At 40.1% G+C, this 10,763-nt stretch overlaps 1 protein-coding gene across 1 annotated transcript in view; it reads right to left on the bottom strand.

The window, feature by feature from the left end:
- Positions 1 to 10,763, bottom strand: part of LOC119838879 (leucine-rich repeat serine/threonine-protein kinase 1) — a 75,813-nt gene that overhangs the window by 39,654 nt on the left and 25,396 nt on the right. Inside the window, exons 13-25 of the mRNA XM_038365022.1 lie at positions 10,638 to 10,729; positions 9,822 to 9,968; positions 9,329 to 9,485; positions 8,387 to 8,560; positions 7,652 to 7,753; positions 7,281 to 7,375; positions 6,527 to 6,721; positions 5,750 to 5,840; positions 5,074 to 5,238; positions 2,628 to 2,729; positions 1,415 to 1,559; positions 789 to 991; positions 412 to 486 (exon numbers count right to left, since the gene is read on the bottom strand). Of these exons, the coding sequence (XP_038220950.1) occupies positions 412 to 486; positions 789 to 991; positions 1,415 to 1,559; positions 2,628 to 2,729; positions 5,074 to 5,238; positions 5,750 to 5,840; positions 6,527 to 6,721; positions 7,281 to 7,375; positions 7,652 to 7,753; positions 8,387 to 8,560; positions 9,329 to 9,485; positions 9,822 to 9,968; positions 10,638 to 10,729 (1,743 nt within the window). The remainder of the gene's footprint in view (positions 1 to 411; positions 487 to 788; positions 992 to 1,414; positions 1,560 to 2,627; positions 2,730 to 5,073; positions 5,239 to 5,749; positions 5,841 to 6,526; positions 6,722 to 7,280; positions 7,376 to 7,651; positions 7,754 to 8,386; positions 8,561 to 9,328; positions 9,486 to 9,821; positions 9,969 to 10,637; positions 10,730 to 10,763) is intronic.

The following is a 10,763-nucleotide window of genomic DNA, read 5'->3' as shown; positions in this document are numbered from 1 at the left end:
ATTTCAGAGGAATCGGTCAAGCCGTTTCGGAGGAGTTTGGCAACGAAAACTGTGACACGAGAATTTTATATATATAGAGATAAAAATTCTCAGTCTCCCCGTGACCACGCTCGCTGTATAGTATTCGAAACGTCGGGTCAATAATATAATGAATAAATCGCGTTTAAAATCCGTTAAAAAGGCTTTAATTTCTAAATTAAAATTCTTTCTTAAACTTCAAAACGATGGGAGATTCCGCTTTGTTGGGATTACACATTTTAGTTTCAATTCTTTTTTTTTGAGTTTAAGTTTATTTATTTGTGTTCCTATATGTATAAGGCAGTGTGGTATAGGAATACATGCTTTCCCTCCTTTTTGTCTTTGAAAATTTTAAATTGAAATCCAATTCAATATATTAAATGTTCAACTCACATCAGTCGGTTTCCGTCTGTGGTGAATTGCAGACTCTTGACGGAGACACTCCAACAGACTGGTTTTGCCGATTCCCTGGAAAATAATACCAATATTATAAATGCGAGAGTGTATTAGTTTGTTTGTCTTTCACGACGAAGCGATTTTATCATATGATTATTTGTGTCTGGCAATAGTTAGGAGGCTAGGTAGTGGCATGGGTCACTTTCCCATGGGAGATGCCTTTGGTTACGCGGGAAAAGTCGCGGGCAAAAAGCTAGTTCTATAAGAAATCGTACCAGTCATAAAGCACATAAAAACAAACTGGTAAACAACATTGTAGGTCCAACTCCCAACTCAAGATTTATACAAATCGAACTCTTTCCAACCGCTCTCACCTGAACACCCACAATCATGAGCTTCATCCTTGCATAGGGCTTCGCCTCGTGCAGCACCGATCGCAGGAAACCCACCACGTCGACGCTGCGACTTCGCCCCCCGCGCACTACCGAGCGGAGCGGCTCCGAGAGGCAACACCCGACCGTGTTGAGGTTCCACAGTCGGGTGAGCAGCCCCATTTGGGGGGGGAGGTCTGTTATGTCTGTGGGGTGAGGAAATATAATGATGTTATTATTTTAACGAAAGAACATTTATTTATTCTAAAATCAGATTCTGTGACACGAAAATAGTTCAAGATAACGTATTAACAGCAATTATTTTAAACAAACCTTATCCGAAATCAACTTGTCAGAATAAGACCAAAACTAAATGGGTCGCTTGCGAGGCACCAACTTTCAAATGAAAAAAAAGAACTATCAAAATCGATTCATTCAGTCGAAAGTTCTGAGGGTATATAGCCAAGGAAAATTACAATCGAATCGACAATTTTTCCTTTTTCTGAAGTCGGTTGAAAATGTCGACCATTTTAATTTAACGGGTAACATAGGAACAATAACTAATACGAACTTTTTAGAATCATTAGGGTAGGTACATAACAAATATGTATTAAGAGTTCCATACATACCTTTATTGCCGCTTAAATTGAGCACAGCCAGGTTGGACAGCAAGTGTATGGCCGGCGGCACCGATCTCAACAGATTGCACGACACATCGAGCATGGACAGTAGAGGGAACAGCAGTCTGCTTTTCAATCGACACTCTCCTTCGGACTAGAAAGAGGATTAGAGGAGAAGATCACAAAAGATTAGTTGAGAATTTGAGAAGATTATTGAGAAAAATGGAGATGTTAACTTGTACGAGTATGTAATGTTTGTTGCTTTGAATAAGAAGAAAATATATTTTGGGGGATGCTGGCTGCGCCCCAAGGTTTCGCCCGCGTAAGTCTGTATTCTGTAGGAATATTGGGATAAAAGGTTGCCCCTATATAATTGGCATTGCATGGCAAAAAAGTAACAAACATACACATACACATACATCCATCCTCACAAACTTTCGCATTTATTATATTAGTAGGATTAGTAGGATTACGAAATAGGATTCTACTAATATTATAAATGCGACACTTTTTAACTATGTGTGTGTTTTTTGCTCTTTCACGCAAAAACTACTGAACCGATTGCAATGAAATTTGGTACGTACATAGCTGGAGAACTGGAATAACATATAGACAATTTTTAACCCGATATTCGTACGGGATTAGGACTTACGCGGGTGAAACCGCGGGGCGCAGCTAGTAATTTATATATTTAAAAATTGATTTCTGTGTGAAAATTTTACAAACATACAAACAACGAAGCATACAAAAGTCTCCTCTTTATAACGTTAGCGTAGAGTAGAAGTATACAGGAATAAATTAAGTATCTTATACCTTTAAACGAGCAATTCTTTTATATATATATATATATATATATATATATATATATATATATATATATATATATATATATATAATTGGAATCTCGGAATCGGCTCCAACGATTTTCATGAAATTTAGTATATAGGGTTTCGGGAGCGATAAATCGATCTAGCTAGGAATTTTTTTAGAAAATGTCATATTCGTGTTTTGTTCGTGTTTTTTTTTTCCTGGCATCTATTGGTGAATAATAATACTATTTTGCTTCGTAGATAGCTGGACAACTGAAATAACACATAGGCACTTTTAATACCGATATTCCTACGGGATACGGACTTACGCGGTTTCAACCGCGGGTCACAGCTAGTATTGTATTATTATTCAGCAAGGCTCAAACTTGCCCTATATGTAAACATCCACTCACCCACTCATCTTCATTGTCATCATTCCGGTGATCATTGGGCGGTGCGAGACCGTCATCGTCTGTTGTCAGCTGTATGCGCGTGAGCATATTATTAGCTAGAATCTGTAAAATGGTGAAGATAAAAGAATTAATTTAGATGTTATAATTTTATTGTGTTAGTCGAGCACGCTTCAGCACGAATTGGGCCAGCTCGCACCGGGGAAGTACCACAACCCCACAGAAAACTGGCGTGAAATAGTGGCATGCCATTGTGTTTCGTACGATGAGGGCGGGAGCCAGAGGCCCGTTTCCTTTACCTCACCCGTCCCAGTCCATTCCTTCTTTGCAGTCGATAATCCTTTCCTTTTTCCATAAAAGCAGGCAGCGCATTCGTAGAGGCACTTTTGCGAATTTTCATGGGCGGTGGTGATCGCTTAACATAAGGAAAACCACTAGCGTAGTTGCCCGCCATAACATAAAAAAAAAAAAATTAAATGGAAAAGATATATTAGACTCTAACTTCTACACACCAAATTTAAACTAATCGAAGTGATATTTACACGAAATTGTGCAATAAGTGTGTCCAATTTTAAGAAATTAAATGTACCAATTCACCTCTTGACGAAAAATTATTTATTGCCAAACCAAACAGTGCCAAACATGCCAGTGTTGCCTGTTTTAGTTCTCCCATTTCTAGGGGTGTGCTCGCTTGCGGAGCGGACATCTCTGCCAGGAGTAACTAACTACATTATTTTTAAAGCGTTCAATTTTTAATTTTTTTAAAGATCTCGGTTACAATTGTCGCCAGAGTTAATCGAGAGAAGGGCTTAGGCCCAGTGATCATTATTTTTTTGATATAATATGTCCTGTGGCCTATACCGGTGGTAGTTACCTTGGTCCGTTCCTAAATAGGTAAGCGCTACCACCGCCCATGAACATTTGAAGAGCGTAAGGTCGATTGCAGACCTTACTCCTCTACAAACGAATCGCCGACTTTAAATTGAATAGGAATGACGAGAGGGATAAAGGAAAGGATAAAGGAAAGTATAGTATATTTATAAATTCAATATACCTCAACATAACTTCTCTCTATCATATGTATGCCGACGACTTTCAAATTTATTGTCATACTCCGTTTGAATATCTACCGAATGCAGTAGCTAAAATGAACGACGACATATCCACTATTGTCAATTGGAGTTACTGTCATGGCCTAAAAGTGAACCCGAACAAGACGCAAAGTATAATATGTGGTACGAAATACTTAGTATCCAGAATAGACTTTACAACTATGCCTAGGGTTGTAGTTGATGGGATTGCCTTACCATATTGTACTGAAATGAAGTGTCTAGGTGTTTGGATTGATTCTTGTCTATCCTGGAATCATCAAATTAAAGAAGTTCGTAGAAAGGTCTTTGCGGTTGCTGGTTCGATTCGTCGCTTACGTAACTTTTTGCCGGTACCCACTAAGATTGCGCTCGTTCAAGCAGTCCTTTTACCTATCATAGATTATGCTGACGCGTGCTATCCTGACCTCTACGAATACCACCTTGACTGCCTTGAGCGCCTTCAGAACTTTTGCATAAGATTCGTGTTTGGCTTGCGCAAATATGATCATGTCTCCGATTTTCGCACTAAGCTCAAATGGCTACCCATACGTCTTCGCCGAAATACTCATATCCTCCACCTCCTGTACTCTGTTCTGTTCGATGCGAGAACTCCGCGTTACTTAAAAGGGAGATTTGAGTTTCTAGTGTCAAAGATGCACCCGATTCGTCCTTCAAATGGACTTCGCCTAGCAATGCCACCGTATGTAGGTCATGTATATAACTCTTCTTTTACTGTGCGTGCCATTCGACTTTGGAATGATTTGCCCTTAGACATAAGAGAAGCTCAATCTTTACTTACATTCAAAAACCTACTGAAGCAATTTTATCTGTCAATTTAGTTAAGCTATGGCCGTGTGTGTTACCTGTATGTATATGTGTATGTTTAAATATGTATATGTTATATATTATATATGTATGTGTATATATTATTTATATTTTATGTATTTATGTATGTATCTATGTATGCATTGTTATTAATTTTGGTATATTTTTCTTTTTATTATACGTTTTATTCTTATTAACTCTGTTATTATTGCGCCTCCCTGCTTTTACATTAGTATACACTGCGTTTTCCTTGTCCACCAGGTTGTCAGGAAGAGATCGCTGCGATAAGACCGCCTGTTGTGCTCTTCATACTGCTGATGTTATTTATATCCTGTTTTTACTCTTCTTGTAAAGGTGCACAACAAAGAGTTTTTGATTGATTGATTGAAAGGACTGGTGAGGGTAAGGAAAAGAATATGGGCCTATTTGTAGTATACGGAATAAGGTTTTTGGAAAGCCAAGTGTTTTATGTCTTGGGTTGGGTTGGCACTATGTCAGTCGTAGATATAACACCACACACCACACACACTCACCAATGTCCTCAAAGCCTCCAAGCGCAGGTGCCGTCTCGCCGCGCACGCCGCACTCAACAGCTGCGACCGCACCGAGCCCCCCGAGCGGGGGCGGGACCGTCCCGCGGCCCCACTACCGCAGTAACATGCGAGCGGGGACCCCACTGAACTGCCGAAGCTGTCCACCTTAGGGGAGAAAGGGAGGGGGGGGGGAAGACATTAATACTAAGTGCAACAAAGAGTCATATACATTCTGTCATTTGAAAGTGCGCGAAGAAGTTGTGGAAGCAGCTGCAATGCTGTTGTCTTTAGCTCTCTATTTTAAAAGCTACAGAACCGATTTTGATGAAAACTGCACAGATCCTGATTTTTATACAGCTCATTTGTCAGTTTTGCGTGTCTGACTGTCACTTGACATTAATATTATATTTCTTATAAAATAAATTAGCCCATTTTGGATTAGAAGGGACCGCCTTCCTAGTATAGTGGTTAACGCGTATAACCGAGAGGTCCTGGTTTCAATTCCCGGTTGAGACCCTTTTCTTTCATTTCTCCTCTTTCCTTCTTCTTCCCTTTCGCTTCTCAATCTCGTAAATGCAGTTACAAATAAAATCACAACTTCAATTTTCTCTTCATTTCCCATTCCGCTAACGCACTACGAACCCAAGCTTGACAGAATCGAACACACAGAACTTACCTGTGGTAAACTGGGCCAGCACGTGATCTCATTGTAGCTAAGGTCGAGCTGGCGGAGATTCGTCGGATATGACGTCACGTAGGACATCGACCTGTACAATTTAAAACATAATTTCGTAGTACAAGGAGTTTCAATAACCTTAATCTTTTTATTTAAAAATTACTTTATATTGTATACTAGATTTCTGCTTGAACTCTAGATTTTTGCTCACATTAAGACAAAAAGTGTCTTCTTTATTTTTTTTTTCTTTCGTTATAAACATTGATGTATTATTAAAACTGGTCTCGGAATCACGCTCAACACACTCCATTTATTAAAAAAATCTGCTACAATTAATTTTCTTTATGTTACAATCGGCAATGGAGCTGGTGGGTCTCCTGATGGTAAGCGCTACCACCGCCAATGAACATTTGGAGAGGCGTAAGGTCATTCTCAGAGATCTTACGTCTCTGCAAATGGATGGCCGATTTTAAAAGGTAAGGGATAAACTGAGGTGGTTGGTCCAATTCGTGGCGAAACGAGCTCGACTCGCACAAGTTCAAATGAGGTATAGGATAGACTTTGAGCCTTACCGCTACGCAATAAGGTGTTAATTTAAAATGGATGTTTTATACAAAACCACTAGGACATTTTTCACGATCTTTTAATAGGCGATTTAAAGTCTATCGACTAGCTGTTTGTAGTACACCAAGAATAAAAATCTCCATTTAAAAGCCCATTTCCTGTACGGAAAAATGTCATACCTTTATTAATGTCTTCCTTTTTTGCTCCTCTTACCTCAGACCATTATAAGCCATATTCAGCCTCGTCAACGCCGGGGCCTTACAAGCCAACGGCGGCGGGATGCAAGAGAACTGATTGTGCGACAGGTTGAGGGACGCGAGACAGCTGGCCCCGGGGCCCGCGGGGGCCCGCACGGGGCTCGGCGCCCGGGCCCCGCGCCACGCGTGCGCGCGCCGAGCCTCCGACCAGCTAGAAAGAAGATTACCTTAACTTATTATTAAAGAAGATGACTAGAAAGAAGATTTTGGTACTTATTTATTACTGTCTTTCCACAGGCAGCTTCGACCACCTAGTAAAGCAAAATATAGACAGTCTAAGGGTATTCTCCACATGTCTAATATACGCTTAGTTGTTCTTGCCCATCAGGTTGTCTGGTAGAGTTCGCTGCTTATATAATAAGACCGTCTGTTGGTCTCTTCTTGTAAATTTAATATATTATATGGTACACAGTAGAGTTTTAGTCGATTGTTTGATTGCTTCCCGTTCTCGTGGGATTTCCGAAATAAAAATCTATCATATCTCCTTTGTCCGTTCACAAGCTACATTTCACCCGAATCAGTTAAGCGGTTAGCGAGCTGCAATCGCATTTATAATATTATTGTATGGTAGTAAGGATGTGTTGTGAATAAGTGAACGAACTGTTATAAATTACATCATTATTTTATGTTACTTTTAGGTCCGAGCTTCTTAAAACTTCAGCTTGTTTGATAAAAATGCGTTTTTCAAATTTTTTCTCAGGACCACTTACATAGCATTACCAGCTCGGTTGCCAAGAACCGGTACGTCATCATCATCAGGCGTTGCGTCACTGTTCTCTATCGAAGGACTGCGGGAGGCTGATTTCTGAACAAAATGTAAAAGATTAATCAATATATATCATGCAACATTGTAAATATCGTTTGATAATTAATGAGGAATATTTGGACGCGGTTTGACCATTTATTTTTCGTTTGCGAATATATAATATACTAGCTTTTGCCCGCGGCTTCGGACGCGGTAAACTCGGGGTAGTTTAATAGTTATTATTAAACTAATATAAAATTCAATTAACTTAACTAATATAGAAATACCTGTATTATGTAACCTTAAAAATGTCTAGTAAAAAAAAAATAAACTCACACTCATCGAGAATCCAAAAGGCGCGCTATTCGAGGAGGGCGAAGCACCCGGCAGGGGGGACTGTGCGGGCGAACTCGCGTCCGACACGTAGTCGTTGACGGGCTGGAATTTTTTTTATTTTTTTTAAATATATAAATATATAATTATTTAATCCATTATTATTTATCAAAAAGTCCCATGCCATTACAGATTCCTACCCGACGCGACAGCGACTTACAAAAAAAAACTTACAACTAAAAAGTACCTAAAGAAAAATGACTATCACATAGCATATATATCAAAATCCCTGCAACGTAACTCAATGGACAATAAAAGATATACGTTTTGAAGAGCATTACAAGGCCAAACAATAATAAAAGACATCAGTTTTATTGTGAAGTTTTTTGAAGATTGTTAGTGGCTGTTCGGTGCAATGACAACCACCGAACATATTAGTAAGTAATTACTAGGTGTCGCGGGCGGCGTTCGACCCAGATGTCCACTAAACATAGCATAATAGTCTCAGCAAACGCTGTTTTGCCTTACTCTTATCATTTAGGGGTATGAAAAGAGATGTTGGCGGATTCTTAGACCTACCCGATATGCACACAAAATTTCACGAGAATCGGTCCAACCGTTTCGGAGGAGTATGGCAACTAACATTGTGACACGAGAATTTTATATATATACAGAAGAGATTAGACATTTGTGGCTATGTCCAAGTTGGCCCACACTGGCCCACACTGGCCCACTCACCTCATCCCCACTGGGCAGCTCCTTCAAGTGATTCAAGGCTGCATTCAAATCCCGCAGGCTCGGCGCACTCCACATGTTCGCTGGCAGAGCCCTTAGCTTGTTGTTGGATACATCCAGACTCGTGAGGGCGGGCAGGGAGAACAGTTCCGGCGGAAGCGCTTCTAGACGATTATCCTGGGAGGCAATGTTTATGATTATATAAATTACTAGACGCTCGTCCCGGCTGCGCCCGGATATCAACCTATTTTATTCCAAGGGAGCATTTAATCGGGTTAAAAAGTATCCTATCCAAGTCAACTCATACCCTGTCTGTATATCAAATTCCATCATAATCCGTTCAATAATTTCAGCGTGATTGGCGGACAAACATCTAAACACACAAACTTTCACATTTATAATATTAGTGTGAAATGTGATAGTGTGATAAACTGTAAGCTGGTAGAGGAAAGATTTTTGTATGTTACGGTTTTTATCGAAAACTTCTTGACCGATTTGAAACTTCCTTCCCTACTCAGGTACCTTTTACCGAGTGACATAGGTTTACAATAACTATCCCGGGACAAATTGGGTAAATTAACAAAAAATAAATTCAATAAGATGGAAATGTCCCTCTCATTCAGAATCTTTTTTCAAAATTCCTTAAATAATATTGCCGCACTTAAACTAAAACATTTATTTATTCAACTAAACTTCGTTGAAAGCGCTTAAGTCGTCATAATAACCAAAAAAAGCTCTTTTTAATCATGTTATATTGCTAAAAACAATTGCCATTTTCTAGTGATTAATTAACAATTGAAAAACATTTTTCTAAACGTTCACCCCGATCGACCCTTTCATCTCACGACGAACATAACTCACTTAATAGCTACGAAAATATTTGTGCGCCATAAGAAAATTTCCCCTTCAAAAATCATTACAATAACAACATAGACGGATAAATACTTGTAAATATAACTCTTGCAGCACCGGCGCCGTGTACACGCTCGTACTCTTCTTTTCTCCCCTTTTCCTTCTCAATCTCCCGCCGTCTAGCTCCTCTTCGAAAGGATCGTCAGCCGTTGGTAACCGTTCCAATTTGTTTTGGGCTGCATTGAGGTATCTGTAAAGTTTCATATGTTGGAATGAAATGAATGATTTCATCAGGAAACTGAGCTGGTGCATCTCCAGATGGTAAGCGATCACCGCCGCCCATGAACGTTCGCAGAGATAGTGCTTCTACGACTCCGCTACCCGCTTTTGATGGGAAAAGGATAGGGAAAGGATTGACGACTGGAAAGAAGGAATGAACAAGGATGGGAGAGTAAAAGGAAACAGGCCGTTTGAACGTAATAAGAATACGTAAGGTCCCAAATTAATCTTCTACTTGGAAAATATTCTAACAACTTTACACACACAAGAAAGAAAACTTTAATTATTTTATGATGACGTCACTAACCTCAAACTAATCAAACCAAAGAGTTCTCTAGGCAGTTCCCTCAACTCGTTATTGGCCACCTCCAAGCGGGTCAGCGCGAGTAAGGCGTGGTTACTCGCACTCAGTTTGGGGTTCACACGCAACGCCGCGGCGCGGAGCCAGCTCATGCTGAAATTAATGAGTAAATAAATTCAATTTGAGTGGATTTTCAGCGTAAATCATCTCAAAATACTTGCAAGTATATTAGTATACAGGGCGAACTATTCAATTGGGCGTGGTAGACACCAATAACTGTCATAAAACATATTACTAGGTAATACTGATCGACCTTATGGAATGGAGCGGCATAATGTCACAGTAGTAAAAGCAACGCTGTTGGGAAAGCGTGTGACACGTAAGTGACCTTCAGACGCGAAATGCAACTTTAAAAAAAATCCTAATAGCATTTGGACTGTTTTTTAAGCTGGGCTGCTTTATTCCAAATCAATGGATACTAATCTTGGCAGAAATGTTAATTTATCAAAAATCGAATGATGCTGAATTATATAGTTTCCATCAAAATCGGAGGAGTGTCTCCTTTTCGGCCTTTTTCGATTCAGTGCGTGTATGTCGCAGACAGTACCGTGAAATGAATTAAAACACTAATCTAAACTAAGGTTTTCAGGTGTGTGACAATAAAGCTTATTTTCATTACGTATATTATATTTCATTTTCTTCTTCACTATTTGGGAAAGCATCGTGGCCAGTCAGCACTGTCTCTACCGCCGGGTGTGGAGGGGCGACGGACGCTGAACGACAACGCTCAGTCAGCACTGCCTCTGCCGCCACGACTCTCACCGCAGCCTGGCCAGCTGGCAGCGCAGCTCCCACCAGTTGATCATGACCGGTGTGGAGGGACAGCGCGCGCTGAACGACAGCGCCGAGTCAGCACTGTCTCTGCCGCCACTGACCGCTGACACTCAC

This window comes from Zerene cesonia, unplaced genomic scaffold (assembly GCF_012273895.1).
Source record: "Zerene cesonia ecotype Mississippi unplaced genomic scaffold, Zerene_cesonia_1.1 Zces_u006, whole genome shotgun sequence".
In the NCBI taxonomy this organism is placed as follows: Eukaryota; Metazoa; Arthropoda; class Insecta; order Lepidoptera; family Pieridae; genus Zerene; species Zerene cesonia.
The sequence above is the reverse complement of the archived record's forward strand: the minus strand, read 5'-3'. Positions and strand labels throughout refer to the sequence as shown.